The following is a 26,427-nucleotide window of genomic DNA, read 5'->3' on the forward strand; positions in this document are numbered from 1 at the left end:
ACCCTCTGGCACTATCCTTGCCTCTCTGCAATGTACTCACTGCCCCTCGCTGCAACAGGCCACTAGCTCGAATTTTCTCAACAAGCCCCGCTCCAGAAAATCAAACCGACTTATCAATTTGGTGTATCTCCAACTGACCCTCAAGCCTCCTCTTATACTTTTCCTGTTGAGTCTTCAACAGCCAAGATTAAGTCTTTAATCAACAACTAAGATTAGATTTGGCTTGATCCATGTCATTTAGAACATTCTCACCCAGTTTTATATTAATACCCATTAATAATTTAATTTTCCTAAGTTTAGACTTAGGAACCCCATTGAAAATATTAATTACTTTAATACCTCTCCAACCAAGTGGAATTTCCCCAACCATTTCTGGGTCTTGGAGATCTTATGTGCCTTAGCCTCTCCACCAATTTTCATGGCTAGAGCACATCCGATGCTACCACAAATCAACAAAGAGTCCGAGTCCGAACAAGTGTGGGGTGGATTTTTTTCCTAGGGCTCTATGAGGTTCTGGGTGACGACCTCTTAAAGGTAGCCAAAGAATCTCGTAGAGAAGGATGCTCCTTGCTTTCAACACAACCTTCTTAGCGTTAATTCACAAGAAGGATTCTCCAGACTCCTTTGAAGATTTCAGACTGATTTCTTTGTGTAATATTGTGTATAAAATTATAGCAAAGATAATAGCTAACAAGTTAAAGCCTATCCTTTCAGCCTCAATCAAGGAGGAGCAATTTGGTTTTCTTGAGGACAGACAAACCCATGAGGCGGTGGGGGCAACCTAGGAAGGTTTGCACAGTCTCAAGATACAGGATCAGAAGGGTGCTATAATGAAAATTGATCTATCAAAGGCGTACGACAGAGTTAGTTGTATTTATCTGAGGTTGTTGCTGACACATTTGGGTTTTGAAGTGGAGTTTGTAATGTGGGTAATGAGTTGTATTTAGTCGGTCTCATTTGCAGTCCTCATTAACGAGGCTCTATCCCCTTTCTTTCATGCACAGAGAGTACTGCGACATGCCTGCTCTATCCCTTGCTCTTCTTATTTGTAACAGAAGCTCTCAGCCGCCTCATTTCGAACGCCAAGAAAAGGGGGGAATTGTAAGGTACTCTAGTTGCCAGGGATTTCTATTTGACTCACTTATTGTTCGTTGACGATGTTCTTATCTTCTCCAATGGCAGGTTGGAGTTAGCAAATCTCAAAGATCTTCTCTAGTTATTTGGCAAGTCAACGGGGATGATAATTAATCCAAGAAAATCCTTTTTTGAGGTTAATAATATAGGAGGAAGGGAGCAAAGGAGGCTTGCACGACTATTCCCTTATGAAATAAAGGACTTGGATGTAGGTCTAGAATACCTTGGTTTTCAATTGAAGCCCAGTTGTTATCAAAAGGAGGATTGGTATTGGTTGATAGCCAGAATTGAAAAAAGGATAAAAGGATGATATTTCAAATGGTTGTCTCAAGCAGGCAGGTTGGTCCTGATCAAGTCTGTGATGGAGGCCATTCCGGTGTATTGGTCTTCTTTGTTGTGGATCCCGAAAGCAGTCTTGGAAAAGATTAGGAGGCTTTGTTTTAGATTCTTATGGTCTAGTAGGCAAGATCAATCCACGCTCCCCTGGGTTAAATGGGAAAGGATTGTTCTTCCCAAAAAGTCGGGGGAATGGGAACTGAAGAAGATATCCAGTTTCGCACAAGCGTTAGCAGCAAAATTTGGTTAGAAGTTGACATCCTCTAATAGTTTGTGGACTAAACTTGTTACTCAGAAGTATATCGATCCAAAGTCGTTGGAGCACTAGATAAGAAGGGAGGAGAAGCCTCGTGCTAATGCCTCGATCATCTAGAGAGCACTGCTTAACGCGTTTGATGTTATAGGTCATTTTTTGGCTTGGCAGATAGGGATGGGAAGAAAGGTCAGAGTGGGGTTGGACCCCTAGCCGAGCTGCAGACAGGGTCATAGACTCCTGCAAAATATGATTAAGGCCTTAAGAGACAAGGGTTTAGTAAGACTTGATCAGGTGACAGACCCAAGGTCAACAACGATCTGGAGGCAGGGATGGAGATTAGGAAAAGATCTAGGGATATCTTCGGAGTTTGGGGAGGCATGGCGTGGGTATTTGAACACCCTGGCAGTGGGGCATGTCCGACTTGTTGAAATTTGGTACCGGAGGACAGGTGGTTCCCTTAGGCTTTGATCTTTGGCCTAGGGAAAAGTGTCCAAAAGAATTTAATTTTTCTCCTAAAGTGACTTTATAATTTTATAAAGTTAAATCTAATTTAAAAGTGACTTTAAGTGATAAAGTTACTAAGTCTAATTTTAAAGTGACTTTTATAAAGTCAATGAAAAATTAGAAAGGAAAAGTGACTTTGGAAATAAATGACTAAGTGGGTCTTTATTAAAGTGGGGTGAATTAAAAAATAAAAAGTGAGATTTAAATGAGCATTTAATCTCAGCCATTGATCTAAATCTATTTCAGCCATTGGATTTAGAGATCACCCAAAAGTCACTTGGATCACCCAAAAGTCACTTGGGTCACCCAAAAGTCATTTGGAGTTATATTAAGGGAGGAAAAAGAGGAAAAGATCACATTCGATTCAATTCTTTCATGAGCAGATTGGGAGAAGGAGAGCAAGAGAGCAAGAGAGATTTCTGAGCAGGGAGGAGAAGGAGACAGCAGCTTGGCACACATTCCAAGGCAGCAGTTGAGCAGATTTGTATAGCTGATTCAGCACACAGTGAAAGACAGATTTTGGCACGATTTTCGAGGAGAGGTTTGCACAAAAATCGAGGAGCAGTTTGCTGGTTTTTCTGCACGCAAAACGAGGGCCATACAGCAGCATTTAATGTTGAAAGTGGGCACGAAAATCGAGGAGACCGTACAACATTTATTGCTGTCCTGTTTGTTGTAATTTCCAGTTTGTTGTGAAGCATGGGAAAAGAGATAAGTTGTAAATTTGCTTGCTGATTTTTTGCTGAAAATTTCTCACTGTAAAAGGCAATTTTCAGAAATAAAGAAGAGCTCTCAAACTGGTTTTCCCCAAGAGTTGTAGGGGGTTTTTCCAGGGTCACATTGACCAAAAATCTCAGTGTTTAAATGTGTTTTAATGGCTGTTTATTACTGCTGATTTTTATTTCTGCAATTTCCAGCATTCTGTAAAATTTCCAGAATTTGTGTTTTCAGCAAATTTATTTTTTTTTCAGCTTGTTAAATGTATGGTTATGGGAAAGGGCATTTAACTATATGGGAGAAATAAGGAGAAACTGAAAACCGGGGTGGGAAAACAGAAATTTCTACACGACTCACAAATAGGGAGGATAAGTTGGTGTGTAGGACCTCTCCCTCAGGGGTGTATTCTCCTAAGGAAGGTTACGTATTGCTTTCAGTAGATTTGGTCCCTAGGGAGGAGAAATGGTGGTGGAAACAAATCTGGAAGCCAAAATGTCCTCCTAAGGCTAATTTATTCATGTGGTGCTTACTAGAAAACAAGGTCCCCATATGGAATGCCCTCCAAAGAAGATTCATGGTAGGGCCAGGATGGTGTGCTCTATCATTCAGTCCCTGAATCATGTTTTCCTCAACTGCCCTTTCAGCAAACTGGTATGGTCAAGCGGTGCAATATCGTTGGGAATGAAACTTCATTGGGAGGGTTTTTCGATAGAATCCTAGACGAGGTGGTTAGCACATCAGGAGTACAAACCAGTGTTGCACTAATCGCGAAAATATCACGATAAAATCGTTTTATCGTGATTTAAAAAAAAAACGATAACATCGCGCGATCAAAACAGAGGTGTTCGCTGCAGGGGTGGATTCATTCTACAACTATCAAAATCCCACCATTTTGAAGTCATGTTACTGGTGGGAGGGGGATCAAACAACTGGGCAGAGTTGGTTGCATGCAAAAGTCTATTGTTGTTAGCTCTGGAAAAAGGAGTGTCTCAATCACAAATATATGGGGACTCGTTGTTGGTTATGAATTGGCTCAGCCAGATTCAAGAATGCAGAAAGATTGATTTAGTCTCTACAGTCTCTGATTTATTATGTCTCAAAATGATGTTTGCTTTCTTTGATGTTAATTCAGGGACCGGAACGGATTGGCATATTAGCTCTCCAAAACAAGATTGGTGATGGACCCAGGTGTTGAATTTCCACGACCTTGGGTCTAGGTTAGAGTCTCAACCATAAACTACTTTGCACTGCGGAAATATAAAGTAATGCACAAATATACACGGTTTTTAACAAAATTGTACAATATATACAATCCCAATCTTCGTTATATTAAACCAAATTTGAATAATACAATAGTCTATGGTATACAAGATACAATGACAAACTTTGTTGCGCAACTTCGATGTCATATCTTGTCCTGTCGGTCCTTCGCTCCCATACTGCTCACTAGTAGTGCCTTAGTCCATCAAGGCCACTACACATCGAGACTCCAAGAGGGTTGCCTCCTAACAATGTTGCAAGTCACTTCTGTTGCATGTACACGGCTCATCAAACTACTCTCTAGGTTGGCCAATACCTAAGCTCCAATCTGCCTTCTAGCAGCCTCTTTTGTCCATCAAAGAGCGACTCATAAGGCTGCAATCTTCACCCAATCAAGCACCAACAACATCATTCTTGTCTGCTGCTTTAGGGCTACTTTGGTTAGCCAACACACTACCCTCTAATCAGATCAATGGTATCCAATCACGTCACTGCGAAATCTGCTCCTAGGATAGGCTTTCATCCATCAAGATAAGCCCTCTGAATGGCTCCCACAGGCTGCAACTTGTCAACACTAGGACACCACCCCAACTAGCATCAAATCAACACTACCTCATCAACATACCTCTGGTTGTGCATACTGTTGTAGCTCTTCATTGGTTACGGCACCCACAAAAATATGTCACAACCCTAAAACTACTCCAACAATCACCTAGAGGACTGTGGTTTTCCTTCCACAACACCCTCCTTCCTTCGTTGCTCTATATGGCACTTTGTTTCAGCTTGTTAAGGACAACAGTGCCAACAAAACTCCTCTACAGGCCTACGACCAAGTTTGCAAACAATGAATAGGGTTGCGGCATCTTTACATAGGAAAGATAGTCCTCAAAATTCCACACACAGGTGTCCAGATTCTCCTCAATGCATGCAGCCTCCCTTTCTGTTCAAATCGAACCCAAAACAGAGATAATTAACACCTTAAAACGTGCCCAGATTTGCCTTTAGCCCTAAGGGCTACATCCTGTAATAGCTCGGCCTAATCACAAGTGTGTTCTACCCTCAAAAAAAATCCCTTTACCCTATTTTGTCCTCCTTGACCTCGCCTAATTCAGAGAGAATTCTATGAATGATGCAATTTTTGGATGCTCTAAAACAATGCCTCCACCCTCTTTTTATAGCCTAACGAGGGGCTCCAACGAATTAGTGAAGAGACCCTTCTATTGGAGTGATTTACATCAAGCCTACATGACTTGAAAACCAATAATTAATTTGTAAACTTCAAAAATTCATTTATCCACTTGTACAACTCGAAATTCGACTATTCTTGAAGCGTTAGAATCGTCTTTCCGCCCTCTATTGTCTCATGCCATCACATGTAGAAATGTGCCTCTGCAATTACCCCAAACATGATTGGGTGCAAAACCCCATACTTGGGTTCCCAAGCCCACAAGTGACCCTTGTGGCGCTTTGCCCTCCAACCCCCGAACCCTAGGGCTTGGAGTACCTCCCAAGCTACACAAATCAACACTCCAAGACTAGGAAGTCTCTTGTCATAATCATCACTGCTCGCAAAACTTGCCCCAACTCCTGGTGCAAACAATCGCAGCAATCCCTATACGGTGAACTACGCCCTTCTCGGAAGTGTCGCTGTCACTGCTGGAAGTACCCTACTTCTTCTTATCCTATAACGTCTTCCACTCTCTCTGTGATTACTTCTTGGCAAGTGTAGGAGCACCCTTTCTCCCCACTTACCACGCGGCTCTTCTTGGACTGTAGACTCTCCCTCTGAATCTACAAGCTCCCTCTCCAACTAGACTCCCTCTGAGTCTGTGGGAACCTGGACCTTCTCGGGAAGGTGTACCTTCTTCTCGAGAACTTGTACCTGCTCCTCTGAAGCCTGCCCCTGCGCCTGCTCCACCTGCTTCTTTCCGTGATCCACAGGCTTGCCCGTCAACTTGTAGAGACCATGTTCTCTAACTCCGAATACAATCCCATCGGACTTAGAGCCTCTTGGCCTGAGTCTTGCCTTCCCATCTTGGAACAAGACCCCAAACCCCTTCCTCTCGATCATCGAGACCGAAATCACGCTATATCTGAGTCCTCGTACAAACAGTACATCCTAGACCCACATCACACGTCCTATCTCCATCCTGAATGGCACAACTCTCGGTCCTCGAATCTAAAACTGACTCTTGTCGCCCAACACCATGTGCAACTTCGAGTCCCATTCAGCTAGAGTCTCAAAAACCTCTTGTAACCCTATCATATGTTGTGTCACACCACTATCCACGTACTATCCATCCTCATTGACAGTACCCTGTGAGAAATGAGAAAACATAGCAAAGTCCTCCTCTTCCAATCTCCTAGAGAGATCATCTATCTCAACTAAAGTGGCAACACCAGCGGCCTGCTTTCCTTTCTTCTTCTCATCATTTCCCTTCTTCTTCATCGGACATCTCAACGAAAAATGACCCATCTCACCACAGTTAAAACACTTGACTTTACTCAAATCCTTTTGCTTACCCTTCATTCGTGCTGCAAGTGTCATCTCATCATTTGAAGCCTTCTTCTTCGGATGAAGATCCTCGTCTCGCAACTCTTCCTGAATGAAGTCATCCCACAGCCTATCCCAGTCTGGCAACTTCTCCCTGACAACAATCCCTTTGATGAAGGGCTTCCAATCCTCAGTGAACCCTTTCAAGACAATCCTTACCATATCTCCATTTGAGGTAGATACACCGATGGTAGCAAGCTCATCTTTGACCTGAGTCTTGAGACAATCTCGTCAGATACGAGGTCACGCTTTCACCCTTTATCTTCTTGGTGGACTTCAACTTATCCTCCAATACCAGTGCCCGGTTCTTGTTCTTATTCTGGAACAAATTCTGCAGAGCCATCCGCATCTCATGTGCATTTTTTTACCAGACAAATGAGGTATTAGGGCATCCTTCACACCATCTAGGATGATCAATCTCGTCCTTGCATCCAAATCTTCATATCTTTCCAGCTCCTTAAGATCGGTTGGCTTCTTGATCTCTTTCTCGACGAACTCCCAGAGCCTGTTGACCTGTAAGACCAACTTGATCCTTTCCTTCCAAGGACTATCGTTGGACAACCCCTCCAACCTGTCCTCATACCGGAAACTTGCCTACAACTTCAACATTGTAGTGAGCCCTTCACTTACAATGTGACCAACTCCCTCTCACACTGTACTTCATTGCGCACAACTCTGATTTACTTACTTCCAAAGTAGCTCAGACACCCTCTGATACCATGTTGAATTTCCACGACCTTGGGTCTAGGTTAGAGTCTTAAAATCATTGACACTACCAAACCAAGAATCTCAACCATAAACTACTTTGCACAGCGGAAATATAAAGCAGTAAATCACATATGCACAAATATACACGGTTTTTAACAAAATTGTACAATATGTACAATCCCAATCTTCGTTATATTAAACCAAATCTGAATAATACAACAGTCTATGGTATACAAGATACAATGACAAACTTTGTTGTGCAACTTGGAAGTCGTATCTTGTCCTGTCAGCCCTTCGCTCCTATACTGCTCGCTAGTAGTGCCTTAGTCCATCAAGGCCACTAAACATCAAGACTCCAAGAGGCTGCCTCCTAACAATGCTACAAGTCACTTCTGTTGCATGTACATGGGCTCATCAAACTGCTCTCTAAGTTGGCCAATACTTGAGCTCCAATCTGCCTTCTAGCAGCCTCTTTTGTCCATCAAAGAGTTACTCATAAGGCTGCAATCTTCAACCAATCACGCACCAACAACGTCCTTCTTGTTTGCTACTCTAGGGCTACTTTGGGTAGCCAACACACTGCCCTCAAATCAGATCAATGGTACCCAATCACGTCATTGTGAAATCTGCTCCTAGGATAGGCTTTCATCCACCAAGATAAGCCCTCCAAATGGCTCCCACAGGCTGCAACTTGTCCACACTAGGACACCACCCAAACTAGCATCAAATCAACACTATCTCATCAACATACCTCTGGTTGTGCATACTGTTGTAGCTCTTCACTGGTTAGGGCACCCACAGAAATATGTCACAGCCCTAAAACTGCTCCAACAGTCACCTAGAGGACTATGGCTTTCCTTCCACAAGACCCTCCTTCCTTTGTTGCTCTATATGGCACCTTGTTTCAGCTTGTTAAGGACAACGGTCCCAACAAAACTCCTCTACAGCCCTGTGGCCAAGTTTGCACACAATGAATAGGGTTGCGGCATCTTTACATAAGAAAGACATTCCTCAAAATTCCACGCAGAGGTGTCCAGAGTCTCCTCAAAGCATGCAGCCTCCCTTTCTGCTCAAATCGGACCCAAAACAGAGATAACTATCACCTTAAATTGTGCCCAGATTTGCCTTTAGGCCTGCGGCCTACCTCTTGCAGTAGCTCGGCTTAATCACAGGTGTGTTCTGCCCTCAAAACAGATCCCTTTACCCTATTTCGTCCTCCTTCTTGAGCTCGACCTAATTCAAAGAATATTCTATGAATGATGCAAATTTTGGATGCTCTAAAACAATGCCTCCACCCTCTTTTTATAGCCTATAGAGAGGCCCCAACAAATTAGTGAAGAGAACATTCCATTGGAGTGATTTACATCAAGCCTACATGACTTGAAAACCAATAATTAATTTGTCAACTTCAAAAATTCATTTCTCCACTTCTACAACTCGGAATTCGACAATTCTCGAAGCGTTAGATTCGTCTTTCTGCCCTTTATCGTCTCATGCCATCACATGTCAAAATGTGCCTCCGGAATTGCCCCAAACACGATTGGGTGCAAAACCCCATACTTGGGTTCCAAGCCCACAAGTGACCCTTGTGGCGCTTTGCCCTCCAAACCCCGAACTCTAGGGCTTGGAGTACCTCCCAAGCTACACAAATCAACACTAGGTTTATGGCAGGGGGTGCAGCAGCAGGATGGGGTGAGGAAGATGTCATAGATGTGGCCCTACGAGGGCCTTCTCCAATAATTTTATATTTATGTCTTTGTGACTATATAACAGCCACGAATTTGGTGCTTTTTGCTTGGCTATACAGCCACGAATATGGTGCTTTTTGCTCAGCTCTATCACTTTAGTAATTATGGTTTTAACTGTATGGCAGCCACTTTGTCTGTGCATTGTGATCGGCTTTGTATGTCAATCAATGGGTTACATCCCAGGATTATTTGTCAGTTTGTATTCCTCGGCCTTCAGCCAGCTTTTGAGCCTTTCTTTTAGAAGGGGATCTTCCCTTTGTAGCTCAAGACGCACTTGGTACGTATGCTGCCTGTAACTTTTTCATTTCTCATGAATAAAAGTTACGTTTTTTCTTTGGAAAAAAAAACAACAACCTTTTGATTAAGGTTTTTTAAGTGCAAATTATCTTCTTTCTCTGATACTCTCATTGAGTTTCTTCTCAAAACTTTCCTTTTTCTTGCTTTAATTTTTGCTTCTTAGCCTTGCACTTCTTGATTTGTGCAAGTAATTTTTCACTGTGGTCCTTAAACTGAGAAATTTCTTCATTTTTGTCAACTTCATTTTTCGTATTTTGCACCGACTTTTTACTTTCTTGAAGAATGACTTTTGAGATATCTTGTATGTCTTCTGGTGTTACTGAATCTAACTTCAATGTAACATCCTGTAGTGTTTTCTTCCTTCCTATGGGTAAATGTTAAAAACTTCTTCGTATATAGGATGAAGGACCCTATCATTTCCATCTCGGGTGAACCCGGAATAATGTCACCTTGATCGCTCTATAGGGATCACACGGAGAATTGTGATATAAATATATAATCCTCAATGTTTAATTGTAAATTGTTATGTCATATTTTTTTTGTTCCAGAGGTCTAATTTTTTTATTATAGTTGACTCAAAAATCACTAATTGGTTAGCAAGCTTAGGGTTTATATAATTTTTATATTCGGCTAGCAATATAGAAGTAGTGACATCTTTTCTTGCAAGAGTCCCTTTAATTCTAAATAGCATTGAAGCATAGTTACATGAAGTTTATGAAATTCCTTTCTCTTCCGTTATAGACTCCATTCTTTTCTCTTCAATGATTGATTCCATTTATTCTTATGTCAGCACATGTAATATTAAGCTTAACAATTTATGATATATGAGTTATTGTATTTTTAATAGATACCTTCACACTTGGTCTTTCGTAAATGCGATAGAATAAACTCAAGTAATAGTATCTGCCGACAACAAAACCCTTTTATGACTCCCTTATTAATTTCTCTTGAATATATATATATATATATATAAGCTTTGATAAGTTATAACTCCTTTTATAAACTTTTGAATTACCATAAAACTTCAGAAACTTTAACTATTCTCACTTTACTTCTAATGTACCCTTTTTAAATAGATTTCCAAGATATATATATTTTAACAACAAACTAATTTAGTTATAGTAATTGGACCAAATTGACCCTTTGAAAAGTCGTGTCCTTGCACAAGCATCACACTTTGATAAGTGGGATGAACAACAACGACAATGATATGTGATGAGTTATTTTATTGGACGACAACCATATCAGGAAGGGATGGTTTGGTATAATGGTTCACGAGAAATTGCAGCACCTGTAGACAACAACTGTTGTTGTTTCTCCTTTGGCCAGCATGATATTTGGCAACCTTGACTCAAATCTCTCACGGTTATGAGCAGGCACAGTGATTAAACGAATTTCCCGTGTGCTCAGCAAAATTTCCTGTGTTTAAATGAATTTTTCTAGCTGTGCTACGTGCAGCGGCAGCACCAGAAGGCCACTGGAGACGACAGGCTTGGACTGGCCTAGATGGTGTCTCTTGCGACGGCATTGTTCAGTCGGCACTGGAGACAAGTGGCGTCATAGTGTTGTGGCTCTCTCTCTCCTGTGTTGTTGACTTTTTTTTTATTTTTTCATTCTAAATTTTTTCTGTCTCTTTATTATTTTTATTTTTTCAATATTTTTTTTAATATATGTATTCATATAATATTTCTTTTTTTCCTTTTTTAATAGCCAAAGGCCTAATGTCTGAATGGAGAACCTCCAAAAAACTGTGTGGCTTAACAGCATCAATCACAATGGCAAAGAACTTGATGAAGGGTTGACGGCCAAAGGCCGGACCAAACTGGCTCTGATACCAATGTAACAAACGAATTTCATATACACAGTGGAATATTCAAAATATCTGGAACATGTAAGTATCCATTATAGAACAAGCAGTATATTTATATAAAGAATGTTGAATGTACAAGAGATGATATGATATGATTACAAAAGAAGGACCGCTTATATACCTAGGCAGGTGCCCCTTCATGAACAGTCATGTCCTTAGAGACAAGTCTCTTCAATAACTAATTATTATTTAATTAATCATTATTACAATTATTAGTATTTATATTATTATATTCATAGCATTCTCCTCCCTTTCTTTGAGCTATTATATTCTCTTATCTGCTCTATAAGGTCCTAACAACCAAGAAAAAGCTTTATTGAAGCATTATCTTTTGAGGAAAGGTTCTATACTGATGGTGGCTAACGTGAATTACTTTTTAAGTTACATTTTATATGCAGTAGGGATGGTATGGGACTCACTTTTTAAATGATACATCTCCAATAGCTCTAGAAATGGCTAGCTCGCCATTAACCCTTGGCACATCTCTCCATTTCAAAACAGAGCCACCAGCAGCTTCAATGCGTGTTCTCTCTTCATCTCTATCTGGGCGGTGATCTTGGGTTAATTCCTTCACACAAAGCAATGAATGAGAATTGTTGGAATTCTCTTGTCTGAAAAGTTTTGTGGTCTTGTTTCGTTTTCGCTTATGCTCCCTCCAACTAGCACCTGAAGAAATTTAAGCTGTAGATCCCATCAAATTCAAACAATAAACTGTTGGACTAGTAACTGACATAACTTTACACAAAGGAAAAAAAAAAAGATCAAAACATAGTGCACTAACTAGCATGCAAAACATAGATATAAGATGCATTGCATAGAGGGTAAAAAGGATATAAGTAGATAGACTAATAATATAAGATAATTCCCTCATCCTCGGGAAGAAAAAGGATATAAATGGCATTGTATATACCCTTCTTCCTTTTTTTACTTTTTGATGTAAATACATTTATGTGAATATAAAAAGTATCATTTCAAAACAAAAACAGATGAGATCATTTATTAGTGTCCAACAAACAACCACAACATTACATCTATGGGACTAAAAGAGTACATCCACTGTAAATACAAAGTCAGAGTGTGAAGGCAACTCCTAGATCAGAACTAGAGGCAGAAAAGATAAAGAAATAGTTTAAGTAGAACTCAATTTAAGAATCTAACTATACATATAGGAGACAACTCAATTGCTCAAGAGGAACAAAATTCACCTCTGAATTGTTCTGGTAAATTAGAACATTCTGAGCATAAAAGAGCTTTGGAATCTCCAATATTGGCAACCAAAACATACTCATCGGCTTTGAGAACAATACTTGCTGTTGATCCAGATTGCAAATCACTTCTGAGAGCTTCCTGCAAAATATTTAGGTATAGTAACCCATTAGAAAAACACAAGATAACCTGAAAAAAATAATGTTTCAAACAAAAAATTGAATGACTTGAAGATATTCGAATGATGATTAACAGGCATTAATATCAATTCAATATTAACAGCAAAAAGAATTTGGGTTGTATTACATAGAGTAAGGATGAAAGCATTACAGTTACCATCAATAATCACACACTCTCTGGTACACTAAGGAATGCACATCTTTGAAGTTGAACTTACATTTGTAAATGCAATATCAATATCAAATATTGCTCTTAGCAATGCTTCCTTTAATATTGTCCTGTACATTGAATCTTCAGAAATTCCTAATGAGACCCACCATGACCTGTTAAAGTAAAAGAAACACAAACTTACATTATAACAAAGAAGCCTATGCTTTTTATTTCCAGAAACTGAAAGAATACCGAGATATTGAGTACTCACACTTTTGATATTTCAGTTTGCATGGTTATCTAAATTTGTAAATTATTTACAAGATTTTCCTCATACCTGCGAAGCTCAAGAATCTTTATGAATCGATCCTTCAAAAATACTTCAAAGGAAAATTGGTCTTTTCCTTCCTTCTTGCAAACTTCCAAACAATGTAAGCCATAATGTCCTCCTCTAACATCATTTTCAGTAATAGATGCATCCTCAAAACAGGGCTTATATCGAGTCAATAACATACTTCTTTGCCCCATTGTAGACAGCTGCCCTGCTTCTGGCAACTCTTCAGAAATTTTCCTTAATCCAACAGAAGAATCACCAGAATGAAGACCCTCGAGAAGGAAGAGCATGTGAAGGAGAAAGTACTCAGGAAGGAGGCTAGCTGCCAATTCACTTGCTTCAGCACCATTGTGACCATCAAAGACAGCAAGCAATCCAACTTTCTTCTCTTCCATATCTGAAAGACCTGTTTGATAAATGGTGTCTATAAGCACAAACTCAACAACGCAAACTGCTTTTCTTCTGCAATGCAAAATTGGTCTACAGCCCATACCCCCACCCATGCATGTGGCACATAGTGTGGGATGTCAATACAGTACTTATTATAATTTAGAAGGCTGAAGGGTAAAAATGAGAGTTGCAAAACCAAAAACCAAAAATACAACAGGGACGAAGAAACCTTTTATAGTGTTGAATAAGAGGATTCCTAAATTTGCCTTGTGCACCCTTAATGTGTTAAAATAATAACTGAAATCCATGGAAATAGAGAAATTTTGATGAGAAAAATGATCAATACTTCAACAAAAAAGTGTGATGGGGGCCCCTCATAGTCGCCCCAAGGTGCAGGCCCACATTAAACTCAGCATAAGCCTACCTGCACTATTTTCTGAGGCTGACCTCAGGATGGAAAACTAATGTAAGTATATATGGAAATGAAACGGGCCTCATTTATTGTGCACATCTCTTTTATTTCTAAACAAAATATGAAATAGATTGGATTTTCAATCCATTTCTTTGAACGTCCAGAACTTTTGCATATAAGGTCTAAAAAATGTCATAAGAATCATCATTTTGGGGATCGGAAAAAGGTTAGTTTTGACTTCATAACTTGATGTATCTCTGTTGAGCTTAATAATTTCTCTAAGAACGGTTTCTGGGTTTTTCCTCATGTGGGGTTTTGTTAAAATTGGCAACTAGGGCCAAACTCTACATGGGTCATCTTATTTATGGTAGCTGATATTTTTCATGGATTCCTCTCTCCGAGAGGTGTAGGATTGATCTAGAGATCATCCGATTCCTACATGTACAAATGAAGTTATGAATTTATTTTGATTATGGACAAATTGTCAAGGTCGGCCAGCAAACTTATGTAGGCTCAGAAGCCCAACAGTGACGTCTATTCATCCTCAACATTTCCTATAAATACATGACGCCTTAGTCTCATTTGGACACACTCATCTTCACACATCTCTCTATCCTCATTGATTGGGTACGGATTTCTGGGTAGTCTCTCTCTCCACATGTGCGAAGGAAAGGAAGGCAAATTTTCTGTTCTGGGCATTGACCAAGTTTGACCGAATTTCAGAAACTGTTTTTGGGCTGCGTTGACCATCTTTGACTGTGATTTTTGGTGGAGGAACTCTGTCCCAGCAGGGCACATTTCTGGGCACAGAAATCGAGGCTAAACGTTCATTTTTGACCAGTGTTGACTGCAGCTAGGGCTGACCGCAGGTGGACTGTTTGCCCCGACTTTGACTGGGCTGACTTCGGACTGTTTTGAGGGCTGATACATCTTGTTGTTTGGAGGCCGAAATTGACTGAAGTTGACCAAATTGTTGAGGGTCAAATCTGCCCTGTTGACCAGCGTTGACTTTCTTGGTTAGGGCTCTTTTGTTGCTATTATAAATTATCAAATATGTAAATTTTACTATATCTCTCTCTACTGAACTATTGAAGACTATAAGAAGAATTGATCAAGGGTTTCTCCACATTGGGGTTTGTCCCTGGCTAGTGCCACATCTTGTGTCCTCTTATCTTGGCTTGTCTTCCACTGTTTATGTTTATGTTCTATCTACATTTTACTATCATGTTGATGTGATTGCTAAACTAGATATTGATATTGGGCTAATAAAGAAATTGAAGTAAAATTTCTCTAAAGCATAGAACATACCATTGTTGCCTAAAATTAACATGGTATCAGCGCTGAGGTGAAGACAAAGCCCAAGCAAGAGTGAAAGAGCAATCACCAAAGACAGTTGGACAAGGACAAAAGGCTCAAAGGGTTCCTCATCCTACTTCCCGGCTAAAGAAAAGCTCCATAATAAATCTGACTATCATGGATGGAAGATGTCTCTTGATTTGACCTTGGAAGAAAAAGAAGTGATGGATTATGTGCAGGGTAAAATCCCTGAGCCTCCTTCAAATGCATTGGCTGCTACGAAGACCAAGTTCAATAGGGTTGAAGTCAAAGCAAAGAAGACTATCAGGGATTCCATTGACAAGCATCTAGTGGCCTATATCTCCAACTTGAAGACCTCCAAGGAGATCTATGATAGGTTGGTCGGCATGTTCAAGGTTAGTAATGCTAATCAAATTCTATTTCTAAAGAATAACTTAATAAGTTGAAGGATATTAAGAAGGGCAAGGACGAGGCCATTCAATCCTATTTCTTGAGGATTACTGAGATCAAGAATGATCTACTCTCGAATGGAGAAGTCATTCTTGATGGGGAACTTACTCTCACCACCCTCGGAGGACTCCCATCTGAGTGGTATGTATTTAGAACCACCATACTCAACAATGATCAAATTCCAGGGTTTGAAAAATTGATGTCGAGATGCATTCAAGAAGAAACAAGAATGGGGGAGCAATAAATGCTTTCCAATAGAAGCAACCCCACTGCATTCTCCGCTCATGCCAAGAGGAAGAACAATGCAGGTTCAAAGAAGCAAAGTCAAGGAAGACCGGGATTCAAAAATGGAAGGAAGGGAAGATGCTTTGTTTGCAATAAGTTTGGCCACTATGCAAGGGAGTGTCCAAACAAAAGGGAAAAATCCCAAGGGACACATCGCATGATGATGATCACTATCATTCCAGGGGCAACTTCAACAACAACGATCAAAGAAATGGCAGGTCCAATGGCAAAGGAAAAAGGAATGCGGGACATCAAGGAAATGGTCGACCCTCCAAGAAATCAAGGAATTTCAGGTATGAAGAATCCAATATTGTTAACAATAAGCAAAAAGAGTACTATTTTATATTGGCCCTCTCTGCTGCCTCTCCTCCGGGCACTTTGGGAAATTGGCTGATTGATAGTGGTGCCTCAAGGCACTTCGCCGGATACAAGGAAGCCCTCTCTAATTTGATAGAAAAGGAGACAAACTTGGAGATCACCCTTGGAGATAATGCCACCTATCCCGTGAAGGGAGTAGGGAATGTTACCCTTCAATTGAATCAAGGTAACACTATTCATTTGCTGCAAGTACTATATGTACCCGATCTCAAAAAGACCCTGGTGTCCATTTCGGCAATGGACGACAAAGGATTCAAGGTGGCTTTTATCGATGGAAAGGTGCGTGTTTGGAAAAGAAATTTTAAAGATGATTTTACTCTTGGGTTTAGGGTTGACACTTTATATCAAGTTGGAAGAAGTCCATTGGGAGCCATGTCTTGCGACACATCTCTACAATCTGAACTATGGCACCGAAGGTTCGCCCATCTTCATGTGAGACATATGGTGACAGGTATGCCGAAGTTCAAAGTAGAGCATGAAGGTGTATGTCCGAGATGTGCCAAAGGAAAACTTACAAGGGGACCATTCCCCTCAAGTAATAGCAAGACCACAGACATATTGCAATTGATCCACTCTGACATATTTGGCAAGATGCCTGTAAACTCTTTAGGAGGATACTTGTATTATCTCACCTTTACGGATGATTATTCTCGGAAGACCTGGATCTACTTTTTGAAGAAGAAGGACGAAGTGTTCACCTGGTTCCGACACTTCAAAGCCTTGATCGAAAACCAATTCGAGAAGAAAATCAAGATATTAGAGACTGATAATGGGACTGAGTACGAATCTAATGAATTCCAAGATTATTGCAGAGACGCTGGCATTAAGAAGGAGACTACAATGCCATACACTCTCAAGCATAATGGTGTGGCTGAAAGGAAGAATCACTCTATTATAGCAGTTGTTTGTGCCATGCTTCATGATCAAGGCCCTCTGAAGTTTCTATGGGCTGAAGCAGCAAATACCATCGTGTATGTTCAAAACCGATCCCCTCATCAAGCATTGGACTCCAAGACTCCCAAAGAAATGTTCACTAGTAAGAAACCCGATGTCTCACATTTTAGAATTTTTGGAAGCCCCGTATATTTTCACATACCAAAAGAGAAAAGAAGCAAATTGGGTGCATCTGGGAAGAAAGGAATCTTTGTGGGCTATAGTGAAAATTCTAAAGGATATAGAATTTACGTGGTTGGTCAAAAGGAAGTTGAGATAAGTCATGATGTCACCTTCGACGAAAATATGGCCCTTAGGAAGAACCTTCCATTCCTAAGGAAGGACAAAGAAGTTGACACTAGAAATCAGGGTGAAAAAGAGGACGAAACAATGCCTGATGTTGATGAACCTATGGATCCTATTGATCCTCCTCCTCATGAGCCCTCCTCCTCTAAAAGGAGACCCTCATGGCTTAGGGAGACTCTTGAAGATGCCAAGAGACACATTGCACCAAGGGGAACTCTCCGTGAAAGCAAGAAGCCAAACGGGTATCAAGGATATTTGACCGTCATGAGCACTATCATTCAAAATGAGCCTTCATAATTCGAAGAAGTCGTGAAGCAACAAGTATGGAAGGATGCTATGAATGAAGAATATGAGTCAATTGTGAAGAATAATGTCTGGGATGTGGTCCCTAGACCCCGAGACAAATCAGTTCTCACCTCCAAGTGGCTCTACAAAAATCAAGCATGGAGTTGATGAAAGTGCAGAAAAGTTCAAGGCTCGCTTTGTTGCTCGAGGCTTCTCTCAAAAGGAAGGTGTAGATTATGATGAGATATTTGCACCTGTTGCCCGATACACCACCATCTGTTGGTTGCCTCGCAAGGATGGAAACTACATCAGATGGATGTCAAGACCACTTTCTTGCATGGTTCAATCAAAGAGGAAGTCTATGTGGAACAACCCAAGGGGTTTGAGGTTCATGATCGGGAATCTCATGTATGCAGGTTCAAGAAATCTCTCTATAGGTTGAAGCAAGCACCCCGAGCTTGGTATGAGAGGATCAATAGTTATCTGATGAAGTGGGATTGACTAGAAGTGAAGTTGATCCGAACCTTTACTTTAAGATTGAAAACGATAAACTTCTCATTCTGGTACTTTATGTGGACGACCTCTTTCTGACATGTGCAAACCCTCTCATTCACAAATGTAAGAGGGAGTTGGCTTTTGAATTTGAGATGAAGGACATAGGATCGATGCACTATTTCCTAGGGCTGGAAGTCTGGGAAAAGTCATGTGAAATTTTCCTCTCTCAAGGATTATATGTTGTGAAGATATTGGAAAGATTTGGAATGGTAGACTACAAGCCTGTGACTACCCCGATGAAACTTAACTTTAAGAATTTATGTGGTAGTATTGCTAGACCTGAATTGGGAAATGCTTCTGAGTATCTTCAACTCATAGGAGCACTGAAGTTCTTTGTGAACTCCCGTCTGGACATATGTTTTATAGTTAACACATTGAGCCAATACATGGTTGAGCCTCATCATATACATTGGATTGCTGCCAAGAATCTTCTGAGATATCTTCAGGGCACAATTACTCATGGACTGAGATACATTGTCGGAAATGTGAGGCTGCATGGTTATTCTGATGTTGATTGGGCTGGCAGTGTGGTGGATCGCAAGAGCACTTCTGGATGTTGTTTTTCTCTGGGTTCTGCTTCGATATCCTGGATGAGCAGGAAGCAGAAATCAGTTGCCTTGAGCACCGCCAAGACCGAATACATAGATACTAGTATGGCCTCCTGTGAAGCTGTCTGGTTGAAGAGGCTCTTCAATGAGCTGTTTGGACATGTATTGGATACCACCGTGATCCTCTGCGACAACCAGAGTGGGATCCGATTATCAGAGAATCCCAAGTTTCATGATCGCTCCAAGCATATAGATATCAGGTACCACTTTATCCGGGACATGATATAACGAGGAGCAATAAGGCTCCATCACATTAGCATTGTTGAGCAGGTCACCGATATTCTGACAAAGCCCCTGGGGAAGGTCAAATTCTTGGCTTTACGAGAACGACTTGGAGTCGTGGAGAGACCTGAATGAGATGGACATTGAGCTCTGAGAGCTACGGGGGGCTTGGGGTACTTCTTGGAGAGATGAGCAACCATAGGGTGAGTGGTTCAGTGTTCCCCTAGTGGTTTGTTGTGTACAGGGTGAGTGGTTCAGCGTTCCCCTAGTGGTTTGTTGTGTACAGGGTGAGTGGTTCAGCCTTCCCCTGTGATACCCCTTAGCGACATGTAGATAGGATGAGTGGTCCATCCTTCCCCTACGGAGACATCCTACCCATGCAGTCTAGGCCTCATGGGAAGTACCTCTCATCTGGCCAATGAGTCAGGAAATGAGGATAGGGACCATAGTACTACCGATGGACGCATCGTGTACTACTGTACTCCCTATGCTAGGATGACCGATATTGATCTGAAATCAATGGGAACTGATTTCGGGTCAGTAAGAGTGGTATGAGACAAAGACACTCTCTTTTGAATGAAACTGACTTCGAGTCAGTAAGAGTGCTATGAGACACTCTCTTTTGATTGGAACTGACTTCGGGTCAGTAAGAGTGGTATGAGACACTCTCTTTTGATTGGGACTGACTTCGGGTCAGTAGAGAATGGTATGATACATTCTCGATCACTTTTTCTTCTTCATAGTTCAGCAAAGTAGACCAGAGCAGTGCATTGATGGGATAGATAGAACAGAATGGCAGATGGATTAGTAGATGGAGTTATCCCTAGTTGTGAGGGAGTGTTAAAATTGGCAACTAAGGCCAAACTCCACATGGGTCATCTTATTTATGACAGCGGATATTTTTCTTGGATTCCTCTCTCCAAGAGGTGTAGGATTTATCAAGAGATCATTCGATTCCAACATGTACAAATGAAGTTATGAATTTATTTTGATTATAGACAAATTGTCAAGGTTGGCCAACAAACTTATGTAGGCTCAGAAGCCCAACAATCACATCTATTCATCCTCAACATTTGCTATAAATACAAGATGTCTTAGCCTCATTTGGACACACTCATCTTCACACATCTCTCTCTCTCCTCATTGATTGGGTACGGATTTCTGAGCAGTCTCTCTCTCCACACGTGCAAAGGAAAGGAAGGCAAATTTTCTGTTTTGGGCATTGACCAAGTTTGACCGAATTTCAGAAACTATTTTGGGTTGTGTTGACCATCTTTGACTGCAATTTTTGGTGGAGGAACTCTGTCCCAGCAGGCCGCATTTCTGGGCACAGAAATCAAGGCTAAACATTGACTGTTGACCAGTGTTGACTGCAGCTAAGGCTGACTACAGGTGGACTGTTTGACCAGACTTTGACTGGGCTAATTTCGGACTATTTTGAGGGCTGATTCATCTTGCTGTTTGGAGGCCGAAGTTGACCAAATTGTTGAGGGTCAAATCTGCCCTGTTGACCAACGTTGACTTTTCTGGTTAGGGCTCTTTTGCTGCTGTTATAAATTATCAGATTTATAAATTGTACTATCTCTCTCTCTGCTGAACTATTGAAGACTATAAGAAGAATTGATCAAGGGTTTCCCCACATTGGGGTTTGTCCTTGGCTGGTGCCACATTTTGTGTTCTCTTGTCTTGGCTTGTCTTCTACCGTTTATGTTTATGTTCTATCTGCATTTTACCATCATGTTGATGTGATTGCTAAACTGGATATTGACATTGGGCTAATAAAGAAATTGAAGTAAAATTGCTCTAAAGCATAGAACATACCATTGTTGCCTAAAATTAACAGTTTCCCTGGGTAAAATATTGTGTTCTTGTATGGCTCTCTTTATGATCCTATTGGCATTTTTGTTTTTACTGTTGAAATTTTCGGTGCATTTACTTTATGATGAATAATTAGTACAAGAAAACATTAACCTAAGATAAGTTTATAAGAAATAATTGTTTGTTGAGAGGATCCTTAAATATCAACAAAAACCTGCATTCTACGTTTTTCTGTCATAAATCAGATTCTGAAAAGTTTTGACAGCAGAAAACTTGTCCCATTTGCAGCTCATAATCAAGATGTAATTTTACAATATCATTTGTCATTGATTTGTGCAATTTAACATCACCTTCGATGGTAAAAGGTATACTTTCTCTAGCTCAAAGTGTGATTTCATTGTGCTGATTTATATTTTTGATGAATTATATTTTAGAACATATATCAGCACTTATAAATTAGCTCATTGATAAGTGGTGATTGATGCCCTAGCTCTTAAGTGAATAATCTTAAGGTATTTTATTGTCAAAGTGGCACCGGTCTATCTAACTTATATTGAGGTCTATGTTTGTGAAGTGAATTGCTTAGTGCTTACAACGATATACTTTGCAAATTCGTTTCGTAGAATGGCATACACACCATGGCTTCAAGGAGCTTGCCTAAAGTAAAGGGGAGCTTGTGCTAAGGTAACAATGGTACATTTCCCACGTGTGCTTAACATCTTAGCACCATAATCAGGACATCCACAAGGGGTGCGAGTTTGAGTGATAACAGGTTGTAAACTGACATTTTATTATAAGTAGAAAGCATTAAAGCCAGGAAGCTAAATAATTTCCAGTGGGTGACAAAACCACTTTCTTCAACATTTGTAAAGCCTTTGCTAAAGAAGAGAAAACAAAGGTTGTACTTGTTGGCCCTCTCTCCTAGAATTAGAAGCATTGTAACCAGGTACACGGCAGCTATCTCTATGTACAAGATAGGAGACTTGTACAAGAAGATGATCCCTAAGCTTATTAATCAAACTAAGCTTAATATAATATGGAATCTCAATGATGAGGAGCATAAACAACATAAAAGAATGCAAGCTATCTAGAATGCAACGGTTTCCTTTAAAATGAGACTCGTTGCCTAGTTCATTCTGTACATGGTACTCCCAACAAAAGGAAGGCTTCATTTTACTAGAAATGCAGCTATTGTGTAAATCTAGAACATGTTGACCATGTTTCTTGGAAATGCGCGTTTGGTTATAAGGGTCTTAAGTAGAAGGCCTCTTTACATGTATGTTTACGACACAACTCTACTAGCATGCTATCATTCTCAGGTATCCTTAGTGTTGCCACAAGCCTGTCTGGACCTTCTAGCAGGTAATCAAAATGGTCACCTCCACTTCATGTGGCAAAAGAGATGCCATAACATTTGACAATTTTCCCAAAGAAAGACTAACTAAATTTGATAAATTCTTATTTTCGCCCTCTATAGCTATTTAATTTCCATGCTCAGCTCTTCGGATTGTGAAAAGCTAAATATTGGGGCTAGATCTCATGCATTTGCCCTATTAGCATTGGAAGGTTGGGAAAAGGCTGTTGTGATGTAATAAGGATGATAAGAGCGTCCTTTTAGTAATACAAGTATTAGGCTAGAAAATATATATTTAAAAAGAAAGACGCAACCAAATATCAATCAAATGTAATCACCCTGAAGAGCCGTCTCGCCCATATAAGTCAACCATTGCATGCAGCTGGATGCAGTGAAGTCTTACGCTAGTTTGGTAAAATGGATACTCCACATGTGGCTTCTCAGCCAGAGGAACCTTTCTAGAATATTGCAAGGTTAAAGCTAGCTAAATTCCATTGAATACCAACAGAATGTACCACTTGAGGATGTTATGAAACATATTTAAAAAATACATCGATTTGATCACTTGGTGGCAGTGAACTAGGTGCAGCGTTTGAGCGGCCGACATGTGATGGTAAACCTTGAATTCTAGACATGCAGACACTCGGGAAGACACCAATTTTTGCTCAAATGTTGAGAATAGGGTGTAGCCAACTAGCATGAGACACGTGTACATGAATGCATTCAGTTCAACCTGCAATTTGGTACAGGGGTTACTAAATTGGAAGGAGAACAAAAGTGGCATCTTGGGCGCATAATGCACGCACCATAACCTAGCCCAAGACTTGGGCTTATAGCCATTCACTAATTAGGCATGTGCCTTGGGCTTCGTACTGGGAATATTTAAAATGTGTTTGACATATTTACACTGCGAGATCATATAACTCAGATTCCCTAGCAATCTTTTGGAGGTTTCCATTATAATCATTCCAATTTTAGTTGAAGAATTGTAATGAGATGGATACCTAGCCATGGTATGTTGAGGTCTAGGGCACAGAAAGTCCTGTCTTCTTGAAAGGTTCTTCTACCCTTGAGCTGTGCAACCTCGCAATTCAACATAAATTTCTTCCAGTCTTCTTTAAAAACCCTTCTACAGCCTCTTGATGAACTCTGTTTTTGATGCTGTTCCTTCGACGGGCATTTGGGTGGGACTGATAACTCAGGGGCTTTCGCACCCTCGTTGTACACCATAAGACATCCGGACTGTGACGGCGGAGACCGAGGATGACACGTTCCATATTCTCCAGTCAGAAGAAACAAACACGCCCACCATAGAATTACTCTGACACACCTATTCCATGAACAGTAGCGTCCCATGTCTGAAGCATGATGAATCCTAATTTGCAGTGTGCTATGAATCAGAAAAGTCGATCTCTCAATCCGATAAAGGCACACCATAGACGTGCTGTATCTTTGGAAATATAAATTAAATTGTCTGTGACTTGCAGAGCCAAACCGTAAATGTGAGGGTCCGCCGACTTCAAAGACTCGTCAATATCAGTTTTGAACCTCCTACCTGTGAGAACACAGATGTTTCAAATTTGGAGTTTGGCTGATCATAAATTTGGATGAATGATCTATAGCATTGGTTTACTAAGCATGTTATTATTAGATTAAATAAAGATAATTTAAATGTTTTGAAATGCAATTTATATATTTAAGTACAATGACGTATTCGTTTGATTAATTGTCTAGAAAATAATTAAATGGTGAAACAAATTTTATGTTATTAAGATTGAGTTATAACTAGCATTTGTAGCAAATGTTGCAAAGGAAACGCGGTAAGGCATAAATTGAGGAACAATCAGGACATGGAATGGGAAAATCTAAATGAAATGTAGAGATGTAGTAGAAATGAAATTGATTTAGGGTGCCTTACACTATTTTTTATTAATTATTGAATTAATATTGCATATAAATTGTTGTTCATGACTATGAAGCTACCAAGTTGCTCAATGGGAAAGTTATAGCCAAAGGAGAGGAGAGGTAGGAAGAACACTATAAATTGTACATGTGAGTTAATTTGAATTTACTTTAAAATCATAGTAATTTAGTTTCAATTTGAATTTATTTATTTCTAAAGTCACCTTTTATTCATAAAAATTAATTAATGGTTGTGAAAGACATGAGCATCCTATTGATTGGTTGTATATCACTGAGAAAATAACTTGTAATCAGATATGCCAATCAAGAACAAAGAACTGGATGAAGGTTGAACACTTTCTCTGAGTGTGGACAACTGAAGAAGAACCTCGTGAGTAAGCCCCAACTGAATCATGGAATTCGAAAAGGATGAATAAAAAATAGCTGCCAGTTTTCCTCTTCTACCAAATCCCCCATTCTTATTATAGATGTCTCTGCAACTCCAATTTCTGACAGCACTTTGCGATTCCTTGAACTTACAACGAGTCTCGAGTTGGACTGGTGGGTTAGCAGCAACAAACCAAATTTCTTCCATCAACTGGGAACCATCTCTCCAAACTTCATCCAGAAATAAAGCAAACCTCTGAGTTTGCAATCTCTGTCTCAACCACATCTTTGCATATTCATCACCATCATTTCTATCTAATTCTATCTTTGTAAGCGTGGTTATTTGCATACACAGTTCATTTCTAAGATTGTAGAAGATGGATTATTGGAAACAATGAGCCAAAGCAATAAGTCATCTCTGAAGAGATTTCTCACCTTTGGACTTTGGAAGACTGATATGTTTGCTGAGGGTTCTTGTGGAAGAGTATTGAAATTACTTACGATTATATGAATCTTTTGGTAGATCTGACGAGAAGACAAGGGTTTCTAGTATTTTTGGTTTCTTCATAAAGGGTGTCGTTGGGTTTCAATTTGCAAGATTATTTTCCCTGGAAAAATGCTCGTAGCATGGATCTGTAGTTGTTCTCCATATTACTCAATCATCACGATGATTTTCCTCTGAAATACTCTTTGGTGAATTTGAATTTTCAGTGTTAGATTTTGTTGGTGATAAATCTAACAACACTGATGGTTATGGATGTTTGATTTGTCATTTCTGAAATCTAATCATCTTTGCCAAAATCTGAGGAACGAGTTTTTTTCAAGGTCCTTCCACCATGAATCCTTCATCAGAGAATGAATTATATAGAGGCATAATAATTGAAATCGATTCCTGATTCCGTGATCTGAAATTGTTTGAAGCAGATTGTCCATTGAAACACCCATCTCCATCTTTTTCTATTGCATATCTCCAGCTCTTGTTTCTCAATAAGTCTGAGCATTATATTGACCTCAGAGCTCACTGTTTTAATATCACAAGTGGCTACTCATAGTGTACATTTCCCTTCAAAAAATAGAAAGGAAGCAATGTACAACTTTGTGTTGTCATGCCTCAGTAGCAAACTCAGAAGCACCATTACTTGAGAAGACCGAGCTTTTCTTTGGGTATCTGTGATATTTATGTTCATATTAGGAGGCTCTACCTATTTCTTCTCTTCAAGTTGTGATCCTAGGTCTGAAGCTTCACCAATAGCACTAATAGCTAAAGACCTTGACACAGGACAGAAACCTTGTGTGACAAATCCTTGACGATTTGTTGATGCTGTAAGAGTAACACTGGTTGCATGACATTGACTTATGTGTGACTGTAACAATGATAGCAATGAGCATCCTATTGATTGGTTGTATATTGCATATTCATCACCCTCATTTCTACCTAATTCTATCTTTGTAAGCGTGGCTATTTGCATACACAGTTCATTTCTAAGATTGTGAAAGATGGATTATTGGAAACAGTGAGCCAAAGCAATAAGTCATCTTTGAAGAGATTTCTCACCTTTGGACTGTTGAAG

General features: G+C 40.0%; 1 protein-coding gene across 4 annotated transcripts in view; it reads right to left on the reverse strand.

Moving 5' to 3' along the window:
- The window catches only part of LOC149142747 (kinase superfamily protein), a 402,879-nt gene extending 378,702 nt beyond the window's left edge, over window positions 1-24,177 (reverse strand). For 2 of the 4 annotated variants that reach the window (XM_089447805.1, XM_089447806.1), the window contains exons 1-5: window positions 23,572-24,175; window positions 13,258-13,660; window positions 12,988-13,093; window positions 12,590-12,731; window positions 11,804-12,050 (exon numbers count right to left, since the gene is read on the reverse strand). In XM_089447805.1, coding sequence (XP_089303931.1) covers window positions 11,804-12,050; window positions 12,590-12,731; window positions 12,988-13,093; window positions 13,258-13,660; window positions 23,572-24,004 — 1,331 coding nt within the window. In that variant the 5' untranslated portion in view covers window positions 24,005-24,175. Of the gene's footprint in view, window positions 1-11,803; window positions 12,051-12,589; window positions 12,732-12,987; window positions 13,094-13,257; window positions 13,661-23,571 lie in introns of all 4 variants that reach the window. The other 2 variants (XM_089447807.1, XM_089447808.1) reach the window with 2 other exon arrangements.
- Between the last annotated feature and the right edge of the window lie 2,250 nt (window positions 24,178-26,427).

Source organism: Pinus tabuliformis, chromosome X, assembly GCF_031772625.1.
Source record: "Pinus tabuliformis cultivar Carrire ecotype Pingquan chromosome X, CPIR1, whole genome shotgun sequence".
Taxonomy (NCBI): Eukaryota; Viridiplantae; Streptophyta; class Pinopsida; order Pinales; family Pinaceae; genus Pinus; species Pinus tabuliformis.